We start from the raw sequence: 26948 nt of genomic DNA, 5'->3' as shown, positions 1-26948 counted from the left end.
CCAGCAGTGCCATATCATGTTTCTGCCTCCTGCTCTAATGTTTGTCATTTGTTTAATATAGTATTACAGTATGACAGGAGCCACAGAGATGTCCTTATAAAGTATTTTGGAAACTATTATTTTAAACATTCAACCTTTGAGTTGTATATTTTTGTTTAGTTTTAAATTGATCAGACACATCTATGTTCTTTCTCAATGTGACCAAACTTTAAAAAACAATTTTAAATATAGAATGTTTGTCAGAGACTAAATGAGTTATTTTCTTTTCCCTAGCACTAATTATACAACACGGGTGTTTGTTATTTCGGACTCGCGCGAACGCATCTCGTAACTGAGTGAGCGCGTGCTGAAGGCGCGAGCACAGCGCGCAAACTCAAAGCTACCAGCATACATTTCAAATAGATTTTCATGATTTACAGCGTCAACAGTCTCTGGTAAGTTTTATAAAAAATTTAGATTATCGGAAAACGTGAATATTTTCAGGAATTAAGCGGGAAAATCTCCTTGTTCTCATATACAATGTTAACTTAAACACTGACTAAGCAATGCTAAGCTAGAGGTGGCGTGTCCATTTTGGACATAAACTTTTCTGGAACCATCCTAGATGAAAGTATTCTCAAAAAGACGTTATATATTTGACGTCACGCTGTCTTTTTGGACGTAAAATCATAAGTTTTCCTCAACAACTATCCACGAATTGTTTTAAGCATGCGCGCATGACCTAGCTTAAGTAGCCACCGACCAGAATTTTCGCCCAGAACAGCTGTTCTGCACGCAAGCGTTCTCTCCTTTTTTAAATAATACTAGGCGTCACATGATCGGTGTGTAGTATACATGGAAGCACTAGATCTAGAGTTAAATAGTCCACAATTGTCTATAACCTGCTTCTTCTGGAATTTGTTTCAATCCGTACAAGTTAGGACATTTTCTGGATGGAATTTGCGGTTCACAAAACCACTCGTCGGCTTTTTAAGGTAAGTTAGTTGATGTCTAACTATCATAATAGTCGATTTTCGTTGTTGTATTCTTCATCTCTTGCAAACTTAACGAGAGAAGAGCACTTAGCAGGTACTGTTTTCTCGTTCGCAAGCCTCTGTGTCAAAGCAGTGAATGCTGGTGCATGAGGTCATGTGACCGGCTTTTAGTAAGCTGATTGGCTGTAGCCAAAGTCCACAAACATACAGCACCAGATGTAACTTAATAATGTACTTTTAGAATTTGGTATTTTTAAAAGTAAAAAGTTGTATTATTTTTATTTATTTTTAAAAATCAATCATGACTTTAAAAATATTTCAGAGTATTTTTACCCTTTAGTTTAATATTTTTGCAGACTTAATCTTTTTTTCTTCTTCTGACTTTCATCATGTGTTTTCATTTTTGTATTTTTATGAAAATTAGCTCTGCCACCTGGATATTTATATTTTATATTTCTTTTTCTGTTGTGGCTCCATGGTTCCAAAAAAGAAGAAGAATGTTTTGGTGATGCCTGGGATTGCTGCCACCTTTAGTGGAGATGAAAGTCCGGAATCTCTATATTGTTAATTTGTAGTGTAATGAAAAAAATTGTGTAAATAACATTTCTACTTAAAAATGTGTGTTGATCTTTTTTTTTATTTTTTTTTTTAAAGCTAAATCATTTTATAAACATTATATGTCATGCTGAAGTTGTCAGTTTTTACTCTGCCTCACAGCCTCTGTCGCTTTAAATTGAACTGTACCATTTTCTTTATTATATTCCTAATTAATTGTTATTCAGTAATGTGTAAATAAAAATTAATTTGAAATCAACTTTAATTCTTGTGGTTCTTTTGACTAGCTTTGCAATGATGCACATCTCTCTTGGATTGGACAAGTAATGAGAAAGTTATTACACCAAGAACACACTCATCTCTGCATCGCATCACAAAAATTTAGTTGTTTTGCTTTTTATTCATGAATGAAATTACGCCCTACATGTGATCACTTAAAATCCCGTAACCTTCTTATTTTGTGACCTATCTGAATGATCTTTATACCATTGGAAATTTTTCTTTAAGCCCTTTCGAGTGGCATAAAGATCAGGGGAAATTGATCTAAATTACAATAATAATAACAAAAACAAATCCAAAAGAATATGCTCAGAATTGTTGTTCTGATTAAATAATTTTAAACAATATCAAGATGACTCTTAAAACTTTTTATGAACATTAAGTTAGAAAATTGCTCACATTTAAAGCCTCCAGAAAATAAAATGAAAAAAGAAACAACAAAAAAGCACAGAACTGTCCACTGGCCAGCACATGGTTCATCTGTTCTTGTTTACCTCCCTGTCCACTGATCTGCCTGTGTTTTTAAATAATGTGCCTGTTTGCTTCCTATCAAGAAACATTAAATCATGAGCAAATACAATTTTCTGTATGTGTAGGTCACGTGAATTTGACTTTACTGATTAGTAGTCAAACTGCAGTTCCTGCATCTGTCACAAGAGGACGATAGCTTTACTGGAGTAACCTGAGTTACCGTGGTAACATGTCCTGAATACCCAAATTATTTCTTGATTTATAGTGAAGAAATCAGGGAATAGTGTTTGAATTTAGGCTTAAAAATGAATTTGGTTGAAAGTGGAATAATATTTTCCTAAAAGGCCCACTATGATTATCTTTTGATAAATTGTAAAAGCTTTAAGTGTATCATAATGTTCATTCCTCACTAAATGAAACCGTAAAATGGTCATTTGATCCATTCACACATTTGAGTATTCCTCTAAAAACCTGTGCTCTGAGCACCAGCCCCTCCCAATCCACGAAAACCAGCGGGTTCTCACATTTTGACGTTGACCAGTGGGATCAGCCCCTTCCAGGAACACCCTTTTCAATAGAGAGGATCTTTAGTCTTAATTAGGAATTAGGAATTAAGGATTTCAATACTTGAAATTCATTTTTGTGTTGCATTAGTTTAAATTGCCAGATTAAGAAATGTGATGCAGGTTTTTCTTCTAGGATATTTGAAATGATTGAATAGATTAATAGACTGAATAATGAAATCTGGAATAATGTCTAAATTTGGTAAAAGTTTCCTTTTGTAATCATCCGTTTCATTAAAGACTGGATTCGTCAGCTTGGAGGTTGCAAGTGATCATGAATCACACTCACCATTGTGCACGTCAGAGAAACCGGTTATTCTGTGTGACTTTTAGGTGATGAACCATGTGGGGGACCAAGCTCCAAAGTCAGACTCGTGTGGGTCATTGGGGGAGGAAGACTCGTCTGTCCAACTCCAGCTCACACGTGTCCCAATCAAATGTGGAGCTGCTGCTTCGACCCCCCAGCCTTCTGTTGTGACCAACCACCAGAGGGAGTCTCTCCCACTCAGTGTCATCCCCTTCAGTCAGGCTCACCAGCCTAACCCTTCTGCAGGTGCTGTAGCGGTGGCACAGCCCTGTCCTTCTGTTATGCTGAGTGCAAAGCCCACAGTCCAAGGGGGGGCGAGTCATCCCAGCCAGCTGGTCCCAAAGCAGACTGTTAGTCAGGTGACCCCCCCTGGAAGGATGGTGGTAATAACTGTTCCCAGAACAGCAGCTGCACAGCCGCTGGCCCCCACAGCGCCACACAATGCCTCACCAAAGCTGCCCCCCAACCTCCAGATACCCGCAGGTGAGCTGCAGGTGTTCTCTCTGAATCCTACCATGTGAGTTTGTCTAACTTTTTTAAAGACCCACTCCAATTTTCTTTTGATCTATCTTCAGTGTTCCCAATGGTCTTTTAATTATGATTTGGCCATTTTTAGCCAAAATCCAAAACCTGTGTTGTTTCCTGGGACAGAAACCAGAGAAACCTTTTGGTTCTGGTCTGCTGCATGGTTGAAGTTGCTCAGCAGTTTGAGTGGGCAAAGTTATGGAGTGAGGGAGGGACAGCTTAGCCATCTTGTGTGTTCTGGTTCTGCTGGGTTGACACTCATCAGTTCTGTTCAGGATCAGTGTGTTGATGGTTTTCCTTTTGGCAGGCATGATGCTGATCCGCAGTGACAGCGGTCAGCTGATGCTGGTTTCCCAGCAGGTTCTGGCTCAAGCTCAGCGAGGGACGAGAATTGTCAGCAGCCAGGCGCCCCGTGTTCCGACCCAGCAGGTGCGTTTGGCTTGATTGGTGTAAGACTTCCTGCTGTTCTGTCAGTCAGCTTTCTGACCCGGCTGCTTCCAGTTGTCCACAGCCACAGGAGCCAAAGGCAACGAGAAGGTATCTGTCATCCAGATGACGACGCCCTCCCCCTTTCAGACAGTTCAGAAGCCAGCTCTGGTAAAGTTCCACCAATTGTCTCCTGGTCCCACAGAATCCTCAAACCGTATGTTTGTCTTCGTGTTCTCCAACATTACAGATCCAAATGAGTGTACCAAGGATCAGACTTGTGCCAAGATGATAAGCAGAATCCTTTGTGTAAGAGTGAAACCTGTAGGGCAGGGTTCTACAGAACTAAGACATTCTACATCCAGAACTTAGCATGAACTAGCAGCTGCGCTGTTGAAATGGCCCACTGCAAGTCCATCAGGGAGTAGATGTGGTCTGCCTGCAGAAGCTCTGTCCTCTGTCCAGGTCATCGCCGTGGCTCCCAAAGCTGCTGCGGCCCCAAACCTCAGAGCTCCCCCCCAGGCGTCTGCAGACACCAGGAAGGAGCCAACAAGGACTTTCAGTAAGGTGAGTGTTTGTGATGTTTAAGGGCAACAGAGGTTCATCATGCTGCTGAAGTAAAAAGAAGAAAACTCCCAATTAGTAGAGAGATGTTTTGTGAGTTTTGTTTGAATACATAAAACAAAATAAATATAAAAAAAAAACTAAACTAAATAAAACACCAAATGTAAAGTTCTTATCATTAAAAAACTTTCAATTTCAGTTTCTGTATTTGGGATAGGCCTGGATACTATTTATTGATCATTGATGACTATTCTTCCAAAAATAAAAAGTGTGGAATTTGTGTTTCTTAGTCTCTGTTTTGTAATTGTTAATGGTAAATGGCGTATACTTATACAGGTCTTTACTATCTTCCTAGAAGACTCAAAGCGCTTTACAGTCCATTCAGCCTTGCACACACACATTCAGCCATGCACACACACATTCGGCCATGCACACACACACACACACACACACACACACACACACACACACACACACACACACACACACACACACACACACATCTGCTGCCTAACACTGGCGCCAACCTGTAACCACCAAAATCAATGTGGGGTTCAGTGTCCTGGACAGCAGCAACAATCTAAACTACTAGACACAATTATGAGAATTTGTTTTTAGTTCTTAGCTTGTTCACAGGATGCTGACAAAAAGATTTGTCAATTTTATGTTTGTTTGAAACACAATCCCTTCATTTCATGGGTAAGTAATTGGACAAATGAAATAACTGAAAACAAAATGGTCATTACTAATATGTGGTTGAAAACCCTTTGTCGGCAATGACAGCCTAAAGTCTTGAGCTCATGGACATCACCAGATGCTGGGTTTTCTCCTTCTGAATGCTCTGCCAGGCCTTTACTGCAGCGGCTTTCAGTTGCTGTTTGTTTGTGGGCCTTTCTGTCTGAAGTTTAGTCTTCAACAAGTGAAATGCTGCTCAATTGGGTTAAGATCAGGTGACTGACTTGGCCATTCAAGAATATTCCACTTCTTTGCTTTAATAAACTCCTGAGTTGCTTTGGCTGTATGTTTTGGGTCGTTGTCCATCTGTATTATGAAACGCCGCCCAATCAGTTTGGCTGCATTCACCTGGATCTGAGCAGGACAGTCTGTCTCTGAACGGCTGCTTCTGTCCTGTGTCACGTCATCAATAAACACTAGTGTCCCAGTGCCACTTTTTAGCAGAGTCCTATCTAGCCTTCCTATTCTTGAGGCTTATGAGTGTCTTGCATCTTGCAGTGTACCCTCTGGATCTACTTTCATGCAGTCTTCTTTTTATGGTAGACTTGGATATTGACACGCCTACCTCCTGGAGAGTGTTGTTCCCCTTGGTTGGCTGTTGTGAACGGGTTTCTCTTCACCATGGAAATGATTCTGCCATCATCCACCACTGTTGTCTTAAGTGGACATACAGGTCTTTTTGCGTTGCTGAGTTCACCAGTGCTTTCTTTCTTTCTTAGGATGTACCACACTGTTGATTTTGACACTCCTAATATTGTAGCAATTTCTGGCATGTTTTTTTCTGTTTTCTCAGCTTAATGATGGCTCCTCTCACCTGCATGGAGAGCTCCTTTGACCGCATGTTGTCTGTTCACAGCAAAATCTTCAAAATGCAGCACGAGTCCTCTAATCAACTCAAGGCCTTTTATCTGCTTCACTCATAATGACATAACAAGGGAATTGCCCACACCTGCCCATGCAATAGCATGGAAGTCAATTGTCCAATTACTTATGAGCCCATGAAATGAAGGGATTGTGTTTAAAAAATGCTTTAGTTTTTCACATTTTTATGCAATCATTTTGTTCAATCCATAGAATAAAAGCTGAAAACTCTGCACTTCAATGGCATCTGAGTTGTTTTATTTAAAATTCACTGTGGTATTGTACAGAAACAGAATTAGAAATGTGTCTCTGTCCAAACATTTATGGTCCTGACTGTGTATCGATATTGTCTAATATGGAAAAAAAACTATATCGTGATATAAAAAATTCTAGATCGCCCAGCCCTACGTCACAGCAGCGCATAACAAGACGCAGAAAAGCATATAAAAAGTTTTTTCAGCTATGTTAAAATAAACATCAACAGGTGAACCGTTCTTCCCTCTTTGACAACACAACAATCTGTGCTTTACATTAGTCTGTGGCTCATCTCATTCCTAATCTGTTTACATCACGTGACTGTTTGGTTCAGCTTTCAGCTCTGATGACGGATTGTATCCAGACTGAGGAAACTCAGAGCAAACAAGCTCAGTGCGATTGGAAACGAACCGAGACCACCTCCAAAGATGGGTCAGAGAGGGGTTCCTGGTTCCTGATCAGGGTCCGCTTGGGTGTACTTAGACTGAAAATTTGTTCCGGATTATCAGGGAAACAAACTCTGGTTCACTGTAAGCAAATTAAATGTGTTTTTAGCTGTAGAAACAGAAAACTGAACCACACAAAGACAGGTAAAGTGTTGTGTGGGACCATTTTGAATTCTAATGTAGAAAAGTTAAGGGTGAACTTTTTTTCTTGATTATCCTGTTTTTAGAAAAGACAAAAGAGAAAGAGAGTAGGGCTTCAAATCAGAGTATTGTAGATTTCCATTGTTATAGTCAGATAAGGGAAAACTGTACATCGGAAGACTGAACAGTTAATGAAATATGAAAGGTGGAGATGGCCTTAGACCATGATACCAGGAAAGTCCAGATCCTAATGAGAGAGAATGAAAAAACAAGACTGATGGAGGGAATAAACTACAGACTGTAGAGCTATTGATAAAAAACAAATATGACATAAATAAATAAAAATACCATAAGTATTCTGAAGATAAGTACCTTTTAGTATTTTTTTTGCTACTATTCACATGAAACGTTTTGCTACTTTTGTACTGAAACAAACATAAGTTTAGTTAATTTTCAGTTTCCGTTTGGTGATTTCTGCCTTTGAATCTGTAAATATTGTAGATCATCATCATCAGAGGTCTCTCTGCCTCTCTCTCTCCTCAGTTGCCTCTTTTTAATCAGGTTTGTCTCTCTGTGTTTTCTTCTGCAAAAATGTTTGAGCTTTTTCTTCATTTTTTTCTCCAACAGGAGACTTTGGAAAGTGTGAAGAAGTGTAAGAATTTCTTGGTGACTCTGATCAAGCTGGCTTCCAGTGACTCCAGGTCTGCCAACATGGCCAACAATGTTCGAGGACTGGTCCGGAGTCTGCTGGTAATCCAACTCCTCCCTTAAGTTCTTCAAGTTAAAAGATCTTCGTTTCTTTTATGAAAGTCTCATCCGGCATGTGTGAAGGCTCAGTCACTACGAATTCCTCATTTTCTAGAAGATTAGAATTTGGTCTCATGTCCACTCGTTAGCTCTTCAGGATGAGTTTGTGTCAAGCAGGGATGTTCCTCAACCTCAGGATGTTTCCCAAACAGTTTCTGTTCTCTTGATGAATGCTTGTCTTCTGATCTGAGTTCTATGAGCCTCTTCTCTTTTTGGTGCAGGAAGGAAAGATGGAGGCGGAGGAGTTCACTGAGCTGCTGTATGATGAGCTGAAGTCAACGCCGCAGCCCTGCTTGGTGCCTTTCCTGAAGGTGAAACAAACCAAACAAACTCTGAAAGTTTTAAACAAGACACATGCATGCAGCAATACCTCCTGCGGTTACCACGTCAGTGTCCGACAAACCTCATGTTTCTCTCATCATTTGACTTTAGAAAAGCCTCCCTGCGGTGCGTTCACTGACATCAGACCCACAGCTATTCATCCAGCAGGCTTCCACCTCCAAGAACACAAAGTTGTCTGAGGCAGAAATGAGCAGACAGCAGGTAATGTCTGATCAGAGGGCGTGCTAATGTTAACCTCTTTATAGTCATTTATCCTGTCATTGGCCTCATTCTTTCTGCTTATGGAAGATTTTTTTTTCCTTTTTTCCTGGTCTAAATGCATGTGGGGGCGGTAAGGTGTCTGCGATGGTTTAGGCTTTGTAGATCATTCCTGTTCCTTGCTTTTATCATAAGACCTGTTTATTACCTTTTTAACATGTTTATGTCAAATCTCCACAGACCCAGTCTTTGTTCTAAATAATAATCCACAGTAAATACAATTCCATTATTTAAGTTCTGTTATCTGGTTGATACCTTCCTGTTTTCTGTTTTTCATTCTCAAACACCACACTGACTAAGGTTAAGTTGTGAAAGTTTTTTATAAATTATGGTTTGAGTTTCTGAAATGTATCCCAATCCCAACCTGGATTCTCTCTCTCAGCCAGAACGATTTCTGGGGCTGTTTGCTCCGTCATGGAGGGTAAACGTCGTTTGGATGGTCGAGTCAAGTAATGTGTGAATTTGAGTTATTGTTTCAGATGAATGACAGGTTCTGCTGCTTCAACATGACATCCACCTGTTTTTATTATTTTCTGGCTTTTTGGTTATTTTTTTAATCCTTTTGTGTTATAAGTTTTTCTTCCCCTTCATGAAGTCACACAGCATTTTGCCCAGAATCAGAGTTTATTTATCTTCAGGTGAATGTGTTCTGCTACAGGTTCTCCGTGCATCTGATTCAAGCTCAGGACCGGCAATTTCAACCCAATCCAGAACCGACATATCTCACAGAGGTGGGCCCGGCAGCACAGTGGTTCTGTCAGTACGTCACATCTCAGGTATCATCACGAGGAGCTTCAGAACTGATCTGGTGACAAACTCTTCTGCAGTAGCCTGCCTTCCTAAAACTTTGTAATGAAATGTTAAAATCTAATGTTTCATTTTTCTGTTTGTATGTGATACTGCGCGCTCTTTAAACCACGTGTCAAACTCAAGGCCCGCGGGCCAAATGTGGGCCGCCATGTCATTTTATGTGGCCCGCGAGTTTTTAATTTCTTAAAATAAAAATTGGTGTGTATTTATTCATATCTAGTGGGAATTGGATTTGAAATATTGGATTGGGCAGCTATATTATATATTAGGACTTAAACACTGTCCATATAACCTAACCTGACAGAATCAAAGTTAAAAGGATTTATGCTAGAATAACAAGCAAACATGTTTTCTATGCTACTGTAATTGTCACTTTAAAAAGTTAGAATAAATAATGAGTAATTTAACATTAAGGAGTAGTTACATTTATTTTTCCTTACATTTAGTTACATGTATACATTATATCTGGCCCTTTGAGGACAGACACTATGCTGATGTGGCCCTCAGTAAAAATGAGTTTGACACTCCTGCTTTAAACTATACCGTGTGCGAATGTCCCAGGTGTCTGCACCTGGACGGACTTGGCTCCTCCTCCTTTTCTGGCATGAAAAACATGCAGAAAGTCCAGGATGATTGGTCCAGATCAGGCCAGAATCTTCGTTATTGCAACATCTGTACAGTCCTCTGCAGAATTAAAGGTTTCTCTCCTTGCTGAACAGGAGCGTTTCCAGGGAAACGCACTGCTCAGGATCAGTCCAGAGCTCCATTCAGAGCCAGCTATGGATCCTACAGGTAAGGATGGTCAGATCTTAGCTCAGGGGGTTGTGTGGTTTCCAAAGTGCTCACAGAGGGTTTGCTTATTTCTGTGCGGCAGAGAAGATGATGACATCAATGATGTGGCCTCCATGGCTGGAGTCAACTTGAGAGAGGAAAATGCTCGAAATCTCACCTCCACTGTGGGCTCTGTGGTGCAGTCGTGCCAGGACCAGCTCTTCCTCTCACCTCATGACCTGCTCACCTCAATCCTGCACACAGGTAATGTGCTGTGTTGGGCTGTCAGTTCCACAAGCAGGTCCGGTTTTAACTTGCTTTAAACCAGACACTGACACTTTTTTTCTTTTTTCCATCACTACTATTAAATCCAAAAACAAAATGCTGAACATTTCCAGGAGTCTTTGTTGAACCCATCTGACAAAAACAGGCTAAACAACAACTAGATAGACTTGCTTCCTGATTTCATCCAAACTTCTGTGGAACCTCTCACTTTTCATTTTTCTAGGGCATGTAAAGCTCCATTTATCTGAAATTTCTAGAGACATTTAAAAATGTATTCTGGACTTCTTACACTATCTGTTTGTGTGTTTGGTGTCTTATTGCTCAAAAGAGTAAAGGAAATTGTCTTCTGTTAGGAGAGCCGTTGGGAGTAACTGATGTGGGTCCGGATGTGGTGGCTGTAGTTTCTCATGCTACTCAGGAGTATCTGCGTGAGCTGGTGGAGAAGATCTCTGCTGTGGCTAAACACCGTAGGGCATCTCCACAGGTGCACATATACTTCAACTGCTTTTTTTTTCCAGCTCAGCTGTTGTAATTATCTAAATAGGATGTTGTTGGTTGCGGCAAATAAAAGGTCCAAGTGTTAAATGGTAGGGTGAAAACAAAGCAGGCCTGGATAATCAGACTAGTAAATGAATCGAGCAATATATATATATATAATATACATATTTGTATTCTTTAAAAGTATATTTGTGTGTTTGTACATCTTGGCCACATCTCCCTTGAAAAAAGCGTTTGTTTGTTTTTCTCAAGGAACTTTCTGGTAAAATAGAACTTAAGCAGATAAATAAATATTTTTGAAAATTGCATAAATAAATATTTACAAACCAGGGTTCCCTTTCATGAAATCCACTCAGTACAACACGTATCGGGTCTCGTGCCCTTGCATGTCTGGCCTTGCATGTCCCACACCTACTTGTAAATTCCCATTATTGCAAGCACTGCCCTCAGTTCTTGCGCTCTTTACCTCGCTAAGAACACCTCAGTTGGTCAGAGCTAGCTACACTGCTGCTAGTTAGTCTGACCAATCTATCCATGGCCAACTTGGAGTTAACTTAGCTACTCTTGTTGAGGTTAATCACTGATTCCTTCGAGGCATTTGTGTCTGCCTGCGGAGAGCTGACTCGTTGAGCTATCAGTTGAAGCCACTTGATGCTAGCTAGGTGGTCCCAAGTAGAGGTAATGGAGGAGATATGTCAAAGCAGAGCATGGGAGCCTCAGCCAGCCACCACTACACTTGGGTGCACTACTAGGGTAAAGATGTTGTGGACATTGGCCTTACCTTGCATGCTTTGTCAGGTTATGACCACAATTTTATATAACTGGGTCTTTGTACAGCTGCTGTTGCTCTGGTTTCTCTGGATGGTTATCTATCCCTGTACCCCGATGCAGCAGTACAGTTGAAAGTGGCGTTCACCAGCTTAAAACGGTTCACTTGTTTTTGTTTTTTTCTACCACCTAAGCTAACAGCTATGAACAACCGTTTATCCGTGTACCTGAACTATGGCCACAAATCGATGTTGTCATGAAACAAACCTCTATCCATGTGCGCTACCGTGTCCGGCTATGGACATTATTTGGATCTAAAGGGTGCTAAGAAAGAGGGCTTTATTAATTCTCTATCAATGGAGCGCTCTATCAGTAGGTCCTGCCTACCATCCAATCACGGTGTGATCGGCCTCACCACACTTTCAGTAAAGCTCAGTGACCATGCTCCAAATTTACCAGGATTTGTGCCTGACAGACATTGGTGCACATTTACCAGCTGGATCTTCACTGGACCCCCCCCTCTTCTACTCTGGGTTCGACCCACCACGGATGACATTTTCCAAATGTACTGCTGCAGCTGTCTCCCTTGGAAGGGGGATGGCTTTCATAGTCCTGGCTCAGAGACACCTGCATCTGACATTTTCTGACGTTCTGGAAAAAGACATGTTGGGCTATTTGGATGAGCTGTTATCTGTTCAAGGCTCATTTTAGTCCTTCCCTCTAGACAACTCAAGCAAAGTTTGAGACGGTGAACTATTCAGGACCTGCTGGATAAAGGTCTCTTGTTCACCATAATTAAGGTCTATTTGGCTCCTTTCTGTTTTTCATATTGGTTTTGATTGGGTGACACCAGGTACTAATCCTTTGTCTGTTTGGTGGAGGTGATCCCTGTGAGTCTCAAGTCACGATTATATAACATATGTCACTGTTTCAGTTGTTTTTAGGAGTTTTTTCTATGCACCTGTGGTTTGGAATCAACTTTTTTCCACAGCGTTATCTTTTTACTCCTTCCTAACTAACTGTGAACTTACTAAAGTTCTATGTGCTTTGTGGCAACAGGAGGATTCCTGGCATGACAGGGTGAGTGATGTCTGCTCTCAGCTTCGCTTCTTGGAGGAAATTGAGAAGCTGAAGAAGAAGAGAAGAGATGAAGAGGAGAAGGAGAAACTGCTCCGTTTAGCCAGGGTAAGGTAATCCTTCACCCACCTGTAGTTTTTTATATAACCTATAAATGTTTGGAGGAAAAAACAGTGTCACAAACTAATGTAGAGGGACTGCTGCTGTGGTTCATTGCTGCAGCTCTGGTGAACGCCATCAGGTCATATTTCTCACCTAACGTCCTGGCGGATCTGAGTTTATCCCCACAGCAATCCAAAATGGTTCCTCACATTTGATAGGGTTAATGGTTCCTCACATTTGATAGGGTTCCTCTTTGACTCCTGGGTTCTGGTTGTCGGTTCTCTTGATGCTGAAACCTTGAAGACCACGATGTCTTAACACTTGTGCTATCCTATGGGGTCCAGATGACCCCACCCCTTACTTTGACGTGTTCTCCCTACCATGACAAAGGTGGTTAAAGGTGGAAGGATTTCATGTAATCCATGGACACCAGTGAAGATCACAAATCATTGAAGAAAAAGGTTCAGAGCACTGTCTAGTGGGTCTAGATGACCCAACTCCCAATGTTAAAGTGCCTAGAATAGCACAAGGGTTAAAGTGAAGTGCAGCAAATTGAAGTGACTCGTTTACTCCTGATCAGTGCACTTTTATGTTCACTTGTGATATGGTCAGAGCCTTATGAAAGCCTTGAAATCACAATTATGTACATAATGGTGTGATCAATTCAATGAATGGCTAAATCCTAATCTACACCTTTTAGCAGTTTAGTGTGTTGTTGTTTGTTCTGACTGTTGTGTTTGATTGTAGAGTCGCTCCCACACTGAAGATCCTCAGCTTCAGCAGCTCAGACAGAGAGCCAAAGAGGTGAGTCCTGCTGTCTGCACACACTTGTCTTAGCAGAACCAGTTGGGTTGATATTTCAGACAAATCGGGCATTTTGTGGTACTAGCACCAAATTTGTTGTGGATGTACCTTAGAATTCCCTCTTACATAAAAGCATGTTATGGATCGATTATTGATCTATTAAGCTTGGGTCGATTCAGATCGATAAATCAATTTAATCAACCCAGCCCGACTCTTTACTTCTTTGTTCAGATCAGAGGGTTTTGAGATACTTGTAGGAAAACTGCCATAGTTTGATTAAAATAAATTTGAATTTTACCTACCATGCTTTAGAAGTGAGGTGTGGCCTGTGTGTGTTTGCAGCTGCAACAGATGGAGGAAGCTCAGCTGCAGCAGAAGGAGGCCAACCTCACTGCTTTGGCCGCCATCGGACCTCGAAAAAAGAGAGTGCTGGACCAGAGCAACGGTCAGGTTTGTGGTCATCTTCAGAGGTGCACAGGTGAATCTGGACTAACTGGAAAGCACTGCAAAACCCTTACACTTGATAGACTGAAAACATTTGACTGAGTGCTAATCACTTTATGTTTTGATATAAGAAAATTTACAAGAAAAACTTATTAGCAACAAAAAAAATCTGCCAGTAGAGCTAATGAAATATTCACAGTATTGAAGGTATTTTACCTGGAAACCATTCAGTCAGTCATACCTGTTAAGTCATGGTATCTTAACTCGTGCTAAAGGAGCATGTTTACTGCAGACTTGGTTTTACATATTGACTGTATTTGAAAACTGGAGCGAATAAGTGTGGTGTCACCCCTAGAACACATCCGCTTCCAACCTAACAAAGTCCAGTGATGTTGGAGGGAGACGGCATCAGTAAGCACTAAGCAGTGATTGGTACAAGTCGATGTTTCTATGCCAACCACTCTCGCCATTCAGGAGTGAGCTTGTTGGAAGTCCACAGCCCTACCACTTAAAAGTGGGCCACATGAAATCTGTTGAAAGTGGGGGCCACCAGGCACCACATACTTTTATTGAAACATCTGACTGTTCAGTTTTTAACTTGAACAACTTTCACTACAGAAAAAAATAACATGACAAATATGAGGATTATCAAGATCATGTTAAAAAAGGTATCAGAGGAAGAATACTTATTCTGACCAGTTGAATGAGTTACAGCTGCTTGTTTGTCTATGGAAGTCTGTGGGATTTTGGCTTCTTGAAGCCAGCAGGTACTTCCTGTTTAAAACGCTGGCAGGGGAGGGAGGAGTCACTCAGTCCAGTTCTTATAGTGGATGGTTTTAATGCAGCTCCTGAACACTGAGCACAACTGAAGAACCTTGGTACTGTGGATGGTTATTGTGGGGGTTTCTCCCACATAGTCATGATCACATGGGGAGGTGTTCTGACACCTCCTGGTGAGAGCACAGAGCTGACTGGGTTTGTGTGCTCTAGGTGTGCCTGCCAACCCGGCCGGGCACTCAGAAGGTCACCCGGGTGGTTCTGAAGGATCTGCTGGTCTGCATGGAGCAGGACCCGGTCCTGCACCGCTCACTCACCTTCTACAAAGCCATGCTGTTTACGGTGTGACCTTCTCCTCTGATCTTGTGTTGATGTTTATTTACTTTTTTTTTTCATTCCAGTTTGTAAATGAATCTTTGAATCTTTCTGTTTCTGGTTCTGAAGGAAAACCCAGTTGTGTTATGGTTGATTAAATATTTGAGGTTCTTCCTGACTGCAAACACTGCGTTCTTTTTTCTGTCAAGACAACGGTGCAGCTCAAGCCAGTGAGGAAGAGCTGACCCAAAACACAGACTGACCCTGAATGTTTGTTTTCACTGAAAACAGCAACGTCTTGTGTGAATTCACACTCGTCTCACAAACACACAGGCACATTGTTTGTCTGCTGACACTCTGAAGGGATCCCAAAACTCCAGGCTTTGGCTTTGTGCTGAGCAGCTCCTCTGCTTTTCACTTCTGCTTGCTGTGACTCTGAAGTAGAGAAACAGGAGGAGGAGCAGCTCTGACCTGCATCTTCATCCAAACCTGTGTTCAGTCCAGAGCCATGCCGGAGGACTCCCGGACCCTCTGCAGTAAATATTCTCTAAACTGAGACGAGTCCACTCCCCCTCCACTGGAACCTGAGACCCTGAACCCTGCTTGATGGAAGCGCTCCAGAACCTGCACCCAGAAAAGAACCAGATGAGTTTCAGAGCTTCTGTAAATGAGACATTTGGTTAAATGGACTGGACTTTTTATTACATTTTGATCTAATAACACAAATTATTTTCACTGCTAAAGTTTCTTAACAGGGGCCTGGCTAATTTAGCTGGTAAAAAGTTTTTTGATGTACCTTTATTAGGATTTTAAAAATGTAAAAACTGATTTTACTAATCTCTTTTGTCTGCGGATGATAATCTGAATTTAAATCTAGCTTTCTCTGTGTTGTAGTTTTCTTGCAGGATTCCAACTAAAATGGAATATGGAAAATAACTCATTTACTTAAAATGAGTTTAGATAAATCCTTGTTTCTTTGAATCTTCATTCTCTTAAAGTTTCAAACTGTTAGACTAGACTCCTGTGATGCATCATTTTAATGAGGGATTTTCCCTCCACCTAACAATAAAGCAGGGCTCCAGACTGCGACCCATGGTCGCATTTTGCGACGAAAATTTGAGAGTGTGCGACTGAATTTTACACCCAGTCGCACGTGCTACCAGTAAATTTGCCTCCCCCACCATCCGAATTTTTTATACATTAAACATGGAAGGGGTAGGTCAATGATCAATGAAATGAGCAATGAAATAATCAATGAGACGCGAGCGCACACGCACGCAAAGACACACACTCGCACATGAGACGCGGGCACACGCTCGCGTTTCATTGAGTGATGTCTGTCTGTGAGAAGAATAGAGAAAGTCACTGTAAGTGGCTAAATGCGTGGAGGGGCCTAGAAAAAATCGAGCGCGCGTAAACATCTGTGGAAAGGAAACGGAGACAAATATCATCACAACCTGATATGTGCGTCTGAGCTATGAGCAAGCGAACTATTGATTCGTTCTTCCGACCTGCGGCTGGTGTACCAGTGCCAGAGTCTACAGCAGGGGTCTCAAACTCGTGAAGCAAACCGCGGTTCTCATGCACAGCTGTAACGGCAGCACACCGCTCCCGTGGGAGATGGTCAGCTGAGGAGCATAAATGTCCCACACCTACTTGCGTGACAACTAACGGGCCTCTAACATTAAACACATGTGAGCGACAACACGATTTAGTCTTAGACACATTTAAAACACGTGGGGGAAATGCAACGATAGACGTGTTTAAGATGAACCAGCGCCGCGCCTGGATAGTTGGGGTGACCGGGGGGGGGGGCATGAAGGCGAAGCTAAAGCGAGACTGAAGGAGAACAGGAAGTTGTAGTCCTTGACATTCAATTTAGTTTTAATATGCCTCTCCCCCTAAGTATGATCTGTGATATTACATCTTTTATAATTATTTTAATGTTTTGTAATGGATGTAGCCTTTTTTAGTCAGTTGGTATTTTAAATTATTTTAATTAATCACTGACCTACAAAACCCCATCAGGACACATGTCCCATAATGCATTGTTTTGTAGTCATCAGGGCAGCTTTCAGTCAATTCAGTTTCCAGCTGCGTTCGCTCAGGTTGGTGCCTTGCTCCCGCCCCTTTCTCGTGATATTTTTGTTTTGATTGACAGGTGATGTTAGAGGTAAAACAAAAATATACGTCTCACACCAGGTGATCTGTGCAGCGTTGAGTTCACCTGGGTGATCTCAAACACGCTTATTGTGCATCTTGGCTACACCTATTTGGTGTTGCCAACATGAATTTCCATCCTCTAATATTTACATACATTTAGGTATTGTTTGAAACTGTGAAATGACCAAAAGGTTAATACGGTACTAAAAAAATGTTTTTATTCTAAATGTATGGTACTATTATGTACTATTTGTAATGTACTATTTGTAATGTTGATGGTGCTGTCAGTTTACCTTGTTGCATCTTCAAAAGTGCAGAATAAAATATGACACTGAATTTGAAACAGCACATTGTAATTTCTGCATCTATTATTAAAGTATTTATTAGTAATACAGTGGAAATTAATAGATTTGGTTAGCATGTTGATTTACGGTATGCGCCCCTAAATTTTCTGGTTGTGCCCCTAAAATTTTCAGTTGGGGCCACAGTGCTCCTAGTGAAAAAAGTTAGTCTGGAGCCCTGTAAAGCACAGGCTAAAAGACAGACTCTAACTTTAGTCTCATAAAGGCAGGTCTGTGAAAAAGCTGCTGACAGAGCAAAATCCAGCTTTTATTTTGCTTCACTTCCACTAATCAGCAGGTTCATTTGCATATTGGCGAAAACCTAATGTTTAATTTTATAAGAATAAATATTTAGTTTACTAACTAAACATGTAGTTTTTAAACTAAATATATAATTATAAAAAAATGAACTTTATATTAAACATTTAGCTTGGTAATTATATATTTAATTTGGACTCATACTTATAATATTTATTTAACACATGAATATTTAGTTACAAAGCCTAAATGTTTAGTTTGGAAAATATAGTTTTAGCTCACATTTAAATTTTTGATTTGCAAGCTAAATGTTTAATTTTATTCAAAATAAAATTTAGTTTACAAACTAAAGATTAGGTTTTCTAAACAAAATTTACAATTGTAAAAAATATTTTGCTTGCAAACTATTTATTTAGTTAGAAAATGTAATATTTATAAATACATGAATAAAAAGGTGACTTTATGCATTTGAAAACCTGTTTTTTATCTCCTAAAACAGGCAATATAAACAAAAATATTGGTGTTAATATTTGACTGTGAAACTTTACAAACAGCATCCCATAGAGCACATGCTTTAGATTTAAATGGAGCTTTTCTAGATGCTCAAAGCACCTACCAAGTATCCAAATTCCTTCACTCCTTATTCATATTTGGTGATAGTGAGCTACTTGTGTAGCCACGGGTGCCATAGGGCAGACAGATGGAGGCGGGGCTTCCAGATCGCTCCTGTACCTCTCTGACCATCACTAGATCCTTCATAAAGTGTAACACATCAGTAGAGACCCCCACTGGAAGGATTTTTGCACAAGATATTAATTTATGTGCACAAAATGCACACAAATTGCTTTTTTCTTTGAAATGTCATATGCAGAGCTCCATACTTCAGTAACTTAAGACTGTTTATTGTACATAAAAGATTTAAAGAGTTGAGTTTTTACTTTGTTTCTAAATATCTCCAGAAAGGTGGAAGCTGCAATGAAACGTGAGATTAGTTTTAACTTTGGAACAGGAAAGCCTGAACCTGAGAATCTTACAGATCTGGATATGCATTAATGGAGGTCTGACTGACCTGTTAGAATATTTGAAAGCAAATAAAATCCAATTAGCTTTTACTGAGCCAGCACAGACACTACAGAAGAAACTCTTCCTCTCTATGGCCTTAAGGAGGAACACCTGAGTGCTGACTCTGCAGACGGGTAAAGCAAGCGTTGCAGAACCTGCAGAGGACTGACGGCTCATACCTGCACAGAGCTGAGGCGACAGCGTGAGCCGAGCGGGAAGCGAGACAGGTGTGTGCAGTCCGGGGTCCAGCCAGCGCTCAGAGGCATGGTCACCTCAGGAATGACCTCGTCTATGACGGAGCGGCAGGCGCTCACACCCACCTTCTCCCCGAGCCCTGGAGCCACGTGGACCAAGGCACAGTCACACTGCCGGCACCCGGACGGGGACTCCTGCTCCGCCTTCCAGCGCTCCAGCTCCTCTAGCAGAGGAGCGAGCTGGAAGAAGACGGCCTCCTCGTACAGCAGGCAGTATTCCTGCACAGCAGACACAAGGCGGCTAGCTGGTGCTTCAACAGGCACAGATGCATGTAAAAATGTGACGGTTTTTCAGTTTGAGACATTTTTAAACCAAATTTTGTTTCTTTTTTTCCTGCATTTTTAAATACCCAATAACCTATCACACCCACTCCTTTTTTAACCTTTGAAAGTACTGGAAATCGTTGAGGATACAGGGGTTTAGAAAAATCCATCTGTCTGGACAGTGTCTCCAGCTGGACACATCTATGTTTAAGTTATTCCTTGTATTTGTTAATACTTAATCAGTCTGGACATCTTTTAGTTTATGCAAAATTTTGTAAAAACAAACATGAACAAGATCACAAATAGTTCAATCAATAGCATTACAGAAATAGACATACAAAACAACACAATTTACACATGCAAACTAAAGTTTCTAAAAGTATTTCTATCATTAATCTAAATGTATATTAGAATACAACTGTAGATATCTATAGTACTGCTCCTTAATACTACCATATTTCACCTACTGTAAAGCAATTTGGGGGATTAATTAATTGCATCGTCTATTTACTGTCAGAACTGTACATAAAGCGTGTCATTGATCATACAAGTTATTTTATCAATCCACACATTTAAAACTTTATGACTGTTGATTTTTACACCACACAACTTCTTTACAGAGCCAGTGGGAAATCATTACTATTCAATATCAAAAAATAGTTCTTAGAAAATGAAGGAGGCAACAAACTGAGGAGATGTGGGAACTTCAAGATCAAATTGATAAGAAGAACCACAAAGAAAAGTTTGTGTGTGTCAGTGTGGCACTAAACTTTGGAACGGGTTAAGTAATGAGCTCAAACAACGTTCAAATATTCAAGAAAATGTATAAAGAAACTCTGATTTCAGGATGTGAAGATAAGGGGAGTTAAGGATCAACAGGATCATAATTCCAAATACATGTGTGAACTTGATTGTGGTGAAATACTCAAAGTTTTACACAACAATCAAATCTGTGTGATTTTTTTCTTGTATTGTCTACAATTAATGCTTGAAATAAACTAAATCTAATCAAACATGAGACATTTATATGCATTCTTGGGAAATACAGAGCAAGGTGATAGGCAGTGATAACTGAGAATCTTCCATGGACACTGACTATCAGGAGATTACCATACATGTTCTGATTCTGTACAAACATCACAGTTCACATCTGTGCATGCATGGACATGATTAGAGTTTAAAGTGTCACATCTTTTGTGTCCGGTTGGGCTGCACTATTTAAGGAAAACTTTCGATGTTAGGGACTAATTCTGCGATGACGACGTGACTGCGATACGTGATCAAACACCAAAACAAAAAACAAATACATCATTTCCATTTCACTGCTACAATTTTATGTAAGGAAAAGTCAACATAACTTACAGTGCCTTGCAAAACTATTCAACCCCTTGGATGTTTGTCCCTTTTTTTGCTTTCATAATTACTCATGGTCAATAAAATTTGTCTTTCCTCACACAAAAATATACTAGAACCTTCAATGTCCACGTGAAAAGAAATTTTTACAAAGCAATGTCAATGAAACAAAATATAAAATGAAAAAATATACCGTATTTTCCGGACTGTAAGTCGCACTTTTTTTCATAGTTTGGCAAGGGGTGCGACTTATACTCCGCAGCGACTTATATTAGAACTAAATTGAAATAAATACATTGTTAACCCTCCTGTTATGTTCATTTGTGAGGAACAGAGATGATGTTCCTGGGTCAATTTGATGTATGAGGTATGTTAAGTGTTAAGAGTATGTTAAGTGACTCAGAGAATCAGCAAACTTTTTTTTACAGTAAGATCTTGAAGGCTAAGAACACAATATTCTATTTTCCAATGATTTCATAGATTCAGAAATGCAATAAAAATGAAAACTGTTTCTACAAATACAGGATGAAAACAGAGTATTAGTTAGCCAATGATGCTTCATGAAAAGAATAAATAAATAAGTTTGAGAAAGAATTACTGTGAAATTATTAGATAAACAGTCTGCTATGATTGTGTCATATAAGGTTGTGAAAGTTAAAATGCGACTTATAGTCCAGTGCGACTTATCTGTGTTTTTTTCTACTTTATAATGCATTTTTGGGCTGGTGCGACTTATACTCCGGTGCGACTTATAGTCCGGAAAATACGGTAATTGTTTGCATTATTATTCACCCCCTTCAGGTCAGTATTTAGTAGATACACCTTTGGCTGCAATCACAGCACTGGGTTTGTATGGATAGGTCTCTATCATTCTTATACATCTGCACACTGGGATTTAGCTCTATTTGTCTTTGCAAAACTGCTCCAGTTCTGTCAAGTTGCGTTTGGACCGAGCATGAACAGCCTTTTTCAAGTCCAGCCACAGATTCTCCATGGGATTTAGGTCTGGGCTTTGACTCGGCCACTTCAGAACATTTTCCTGGTTCTTTTTTAACCATTCCTGTGTAGCTTTTGCAGTATGCTTTGTATCATTGTCTTGCTTGAAAATAAATCTCCTCCCAAGCCGTAGATCTCTTGCAGGCCGAAAAAGATTGTCCTCCAAGATATCAGTGTATTTTGCAGCATTCATTGTGCCCTCATTCTTTACAAGCCACCCAGGGCCTGAGAAATATCCCCACAGCATAATGCTGCCACCACCATGCTATGCAGTGGGGATGGTGTATTTTTGATGAAGTGTTTGGTTTTATGTCGTCTTGTCTGATGGCCAAAAAGCTCAATTTTGGTCTCATCAGACCAAAGAATCTTCTTCCACTTGATAAGGGAGTCCTCCACATGCCTTTTGGTGAACTCTAGTGGAGTTCTAATATGTATTTCCTTCAACAGTGTCTTTCTCATTGCCGCTCTCCCATAAAGCTTTGACCGGTGAAGAACCCGGGCAGCAGTTTCTACATGCACATTATCTTCCGTCTCATCAGCTGAAGCTTCAAAGTAGTCGTGGGGGTCTCGGTGGCTTCTCTCTCAAGTCTCTCTTCTAGTAAGTTTTTGTGTGAGGAAAGACAGGTTTTATTGACCATGAGTGGTTTATGAAAGCAACAAAAGGGACAAACATCCAAGGGGGTGAATAGTTTGGAATGGCACTGTAAATTATACTCCAAATATCCCACGTCTACATAGGAGGTAGGCATCCAGCATAAAAGGGGTCCATACGTCAAATACGTAAAGGGCTTTATTTAATTTGTTACATACATCAAGCTGCCATGAGATTGTTTTAACATTTATGTAAACCTTTAAGATAACCATTTATTACGATTATGCCGTCTTTTGCGATACACATATCACAGGCTGATTTGCAATGACGGTAAATTTTGGATCTATTGTGCAGGCCTAGTGTCCAGTGTGTCCTAGCCTGGATTTACTGCTACTTGTTCTCAACTCACTGCAGCGACGGCCTCAGGTCAGTGCTGACACTCACTCTGAAGTCCTCGGGGACGAGCAGTTTTGAAGTCCGGAGGAAGTTAAGGATGTAGCGGAACATGGGCCCGTCCCGATCAATGAAGTAGTGCTGCTTCAAGCTGTCCAACACCAAGGGTTCTGTTCCATTGAACAGACGAGCGATTCTGCCCAAAAAAACGGAGACAGAGGTCGGTTCCTTTAGTTAGAGAAACTGCCGTGTCTGATCATCATGGGCTCCACACACATTTCAATTTGCAAGTCGGTACCACACTAATGGGAGTGACTTCTGGAGTTCACACTATAGTCTGTATGGAGCTGGTGTGATCCCTGTAGTCGGGTGTGATCTGTGTCTGAGCTGAAATGGTAAAACCTATTTTTGTCAGAGACTGTCATTAATTTCTGATGCTTTACTTTTCCAAAAAAAGTGTGAATATTCACTCCCTTTACTGAAGGGTGTGAAACTGGGCTAGAAAAATGCTCTGTTATGCTGATGACACCACCTTCTCGTCTTTGTAGAAATGAGACGACCCACGGCTACATGTCTGTGCTACCCCCCACCCCCCCTGCACTCCTGTGTGCAATGTTTTTATATTATCGCATATATAATAACTTTTTATTGTTATTGGGTAATAATTGGGTTTTTTTTTGCTCCAAACATTTTTATTGTGTTAATGTCACCTGTGCGTCTGCAATGACAGTGGAGACTTATAGCTGCTTCACTGAGATGGTTTAGAGGGATTAAGAGGGTCTGTTTCGGGGTGGGCTGTCTCACCTGGAGTCGGGGTACCTGGTCAGCATGGCCAGGCTACTGGTGTACATGTGTCCTCCCACGTCAATGTGCACGGGTGCGTTTGATTTGGTGAGCTGGGCCACTTGTGGGATGCCAGTGGAGTTTGGAGATGTGGAGGGGATCTTACTGCTGTCCTGTAACACACGTGACACCCAAGGGGGGGGGGGGGGGGGGGGGTCACAAACTTATCTGACATCTGTAACACTTGAAAGACAAGACTAGTAATTTACATAAACACTTCTAGAAATGTATTTAAAAGATATCGAAATGATTTATAAGAAACATTATCATTTTGGGACCAAAATCTTTTTCAACCATTACTCGTGCAGTGACACTGAGTTACCATGGGGGTTACAGTCCTCCCTGCACCCCTGTGGGGTAATTGTGGGTCTCCTCATTGCAGTCAATCTGCACTTTGTACCAGATCTCAGTTGTTTCTATCGTCCAGCATCACCCTTTCTGGTGATCACTGTCCAGAACAATCCGGACTGAGCACAGATGTTTATCCGCTCCATGTGGTCGAGAGCAGTAAAGCCCCATTTTCTTTGATTTACCATCAGGGGGTTAAAAAAAACACAAGAAAGAAATACAATGAATCCATAAATCTAGCTACCTTTAAAGTGATACTTGTTATTGTTTTTTCAATTTCAAATCCGATTCTGGTTTTAAATGTAAGAATTTATTTTAGGAAGTTCTTCCTTTGTTCCGTTTTTATTACTTGTGTCAAAACTGTTTTCACAACTAAATAAATAAACGTAAAAATGTGATATGTTAGAATCCATGTTTTACAGTCCGCTAGTGAATGAAAGAGGACCTTTGGCTGGTCAGTCGTTTTTCCTGTTCTGCTGCCTGCATGTCTGCAAGATTACCTGTTCGCCCATGTGGGTCATGTGACTTTCCTTGGCTGACGTCACGTCATCCGGTTGTGTGTGCACTCGCAGCTTCTTGGCGGGTGGGCTCGCGCCGTTCTGCCCGACCTGGCATCTTCTCCGTGAGGCTGAGGAAGATGAGCTCAGAGGATGAAGAAGCAGAGAGGCAGACACTCGACGCACGCGCTGCATCATGGATTTCGCGTGACCTTTGACCGTCTCCGCAGCACATCTGTATCCGCGATTCCCCACGATGCTGTTTAGCGTTGCTATGGAAACTGCTCCGATGCAGTGGTTGGTGTAGGTCTTGGAGAGCTTGGCGGCGCGCGACAGCATCTGCATCCGCATGCCCAACAGGTTCTTCCCGATGGCTTTGTTTTCGTACCACGTGACGTCGCTCACGGAGCACTGGTCTCGCGGCCGCTGGAAGAAAGCCGCACACAGCGGGTTCCGCTTGGACCGGAACCGCGCGAAGCTGGCGTAGGGGCAGAGTTCCGTTCCCGTCTCGTACATGCGCGGCAGGCTGGCCTCCTGCGGATCCAGATGTCTCCTGGTCCAGGCGACGTAGCGGGTACCGTGGCTCGGGGACCTCGGGTTCGGTCCAAGAGCTTTGAAGAAAACAAACTTCCTGCCGTTCCGGTCCACGGCCAACCCGAACGAGTCCTCGTGCAGCTCACGCTGATTCTCGCGGCCCCGGGTGCAGAAGTACATGCAGGTCTCGAACCAGACTTTGTTCAGCAGCCCATACGCGGTTCCGGTGTCGAACACGGACGACTCGTAAAGTTTCTTGAGGTCTGCGCGCGTGATGGCCTGTTTCTGCACCACCGGGCCCGCGCCCTGCTCCTCCAGCCGGCGGATGACAGCGGCCAGGACCAGGTTGGCGCTGCGCATCTCAGGGTCCTTGGTGAGGTCCAGGGTCCGACTGTGGGGCGGCTCGTTCAGGTAACGGTTCAAAGAGCTTCTGATGCTGATCAGGGAAGACCTGCTATACACCTGTCCACTTTTGGAGCGCGCCTCCACGTAGAAGGAGCGCAGCCGCGCGCACAGCGCGTGCTTGTCCAGAGTTTCAAAGTCCGGGCTTTGAGCTGTGTCGCGCAGGAACTCCCTGAAGATCCGGACCGCGTACCGAGTGGCCAGCCGCGTGTTTTCGCTCAGCCTGCCGCGGCGGAACTTGTCGTCCACGCCGGGGGGTGTTATGCAGCGGTGGGGCTCTAGGTTCCCTTCTGAGGGTCCTCGCTCCGTACTCCGCATAACGACCGCGCGTGTTTGTCGCGCGGAGCCGCTGGAGTCCAGAACTGTCGTTTCGGACCCCCACAGCCAATCTTCCGCATCATAATCAGATTCCTCCTCATCACCAGAGTTCTGGACCCTTTGCACCTCCTCCGGGCCCCCACCCCCCTCCGGACTCCGCTGCTCCTCCTGCGCCGCAGTTCTGCCGCCGTCCATCCTCGCCATATTGCGGTCTGTGAAGCAGTCCTCGAGGTAGCGCGCATGCGCAATTTTGGACCGCAGCGATGCTGTGTGTGTACGCGTGACCTTCAACTCTGCGTGCAGGTTTTTAGGTTGCGGGGGCGAGCCCGGCAGGAGAATGCGCGCGCTGCCAAAGGAACCGAACCATCACGGTCAGAACCGGCTCGGGTCCAACAGCCGCGTTCTGAGAAAGTTCACTTCTTTTTATTCATTTTTTTTCTGAGAGAAAGATCAGAAACATTCTTTCGATCAGATTTAGTTTAGGTCTAGATTACAGGAATTGGTCAATCCGGATTATTCTGAAAAACCCTCCCTGAAGTGGACGAAACAGAATCCCTCCCCGTTTTTAATAATACTTTCAAACGTTTTTGTCCTCAAAGTTTTTCAGATGTGAAAAACGTAATTGGTCTCAATTTGAGTTCACCTCCATAAAGCAAGTCTCAGAATGAATGAATGTAAGGATTTTAGGACTTCTTTAAAGCTCATAAGCTCCATCTTTTGAGAGGTTTTCACTTCAAATCATTTTAAGCAGGCAAATTTTAAAATCTAGATGCAAAAATAACAAATGAGTCACTTTATGTGATCCCTGAGAATTCATCAAGAAGAAGCTGAAGGTATACAGGCAAGGAGCAAAACCAACAAATTCAAGACAGACAATTAAAATCTGAAACCAAAAAGAGAACAAAGAGGTGAGGAGAAAGCAAACAAGAAAAAAACAGAACCAGTTAATTTTTGTCAAGCAAACATAATAATAATAAGCCGAAATCATCAGCGTGTTGCTAGAACACCTGTAAAATCCTACATTTTAATCAGCTTGTCATTGTGCCTCTGTCAGCTCTCCTCCCCCTCCCCTCTCTGCTCTGTTCCTGGCATTCAATTCAATTTTTATTTGTATAGCCCAAAATCACAACAGCAGTCGTCTCGATGGGCTTCGAAGTAAAACATGAACTC

At 41.8% G+C, this 26948-nt stretch overlaps 2 protein-coding genes across 8 annotated transcripts; one reads left to right on the top strand and one right to left on the bottom strand.

The window, feature by feature from the left end:
• The first annotated feature begins 295 nt into the window (after nucleotides 1-295).
• Nucleotides 296-16171, top strand: LOC101157120 (transcription initiation factor TFIID subunit 4). 6 transcript variants are annotated; one of them, XM_078945690.1, is made up of 16 exons: nucleotides 296-434; nucleotides 3176-3632; nucleotides 3982-4103; nucleotides 4176-4271; nucleotides 4566-4667; nucleotides 7730-7852; nucleotides 8131-8220; nucleotides 8342-8452; nucleotides 9168-9240; nucleotides 10039-10111; nucleotides 10194-10354; nucleotides 10729-10859; nucleotides 12701-12826; nucleotides 13568-13624; nucleotides 13967-14069; nucleotides 15059-16171. In XM_078945690.1, exons 2-16 carry the CDS (start codon nucleotides 3179-3181, stop codon nucleotides 15316-15318), a joined length of 2082 nt encoding a protein of 693 aa, XP_078801816.1. In that variant the 5' UTR covers nucleotides 296-434; nucleotides 3176-3178; the 3' UTR covers nucleotides 15319-16171. The 6 variants fall into 6 exon arrangements, with proteins under 6 accessions (XP_078801816.1, XP_078801815.1, XP_078801814.1 ...); XM_078945689.1 differs by having other exon boundaries at nucleotides 13967-14102; XM_078945688.1 differs by having other exon boundaries at nucleotides 9168-9285.
• On the bottom strand, nucleotides 15275-26110 carry LOC101156882 (uncharacterized). Of its 2 annotated transcripts, none has more exons than XM_004067803.5 (5): nucleotides 24528-26109; nucleotides 23641-23792; nucleotides 22888-23032; nucleotides 19164-19457; nucleotides 15275-15784 (listed from the first exon to the last, which is right to left on the bottom strand). In XM_004067803.5, the coding sequence occupies exons 1-5, from the start codon at nucleotides 25980-25982 to the stop codon at nucleotides 15656-15658; spliced, it is 2175 nt and encodes a 724-aa protein (XP_004067851.3). In that variant the 5' UTR covers nucleotides 25983-26109; the 3' UTR covers nucleotides 15275-15655. The 2 variants fall into 2 exon arrangements, with proteins under 2 accessions (XP_004067851.3, XP_078801812.1); XM_078945686.1 differs by having other exon boundaries at nucleotides 15647-15784; nucleotides 19305-19457; nucleotides 24528-26110.
• Between the last annotated feature and the right edge of the window lie 838 nt (nucleotides 26111-26948).

This window comes from Oryzias latipes, chromosome 4 (genome assembly GCF_053564925.1).
Source record: "Oryzias latipes strain Hd-rR chromosome 4, Olatipes_Hd-rR_3.1".
NCBI lineage: Eukaryota > Metazoa > Chordata > Actinopteri > Beloniformes > Adrianichthyidae > Oryzias > Oryzias latipes.
The sequence above is the reverse complement of the archived record's forward strand: the minus strand, read 5'-3'. Positions and strand labels throughout refer to the sequence as shown.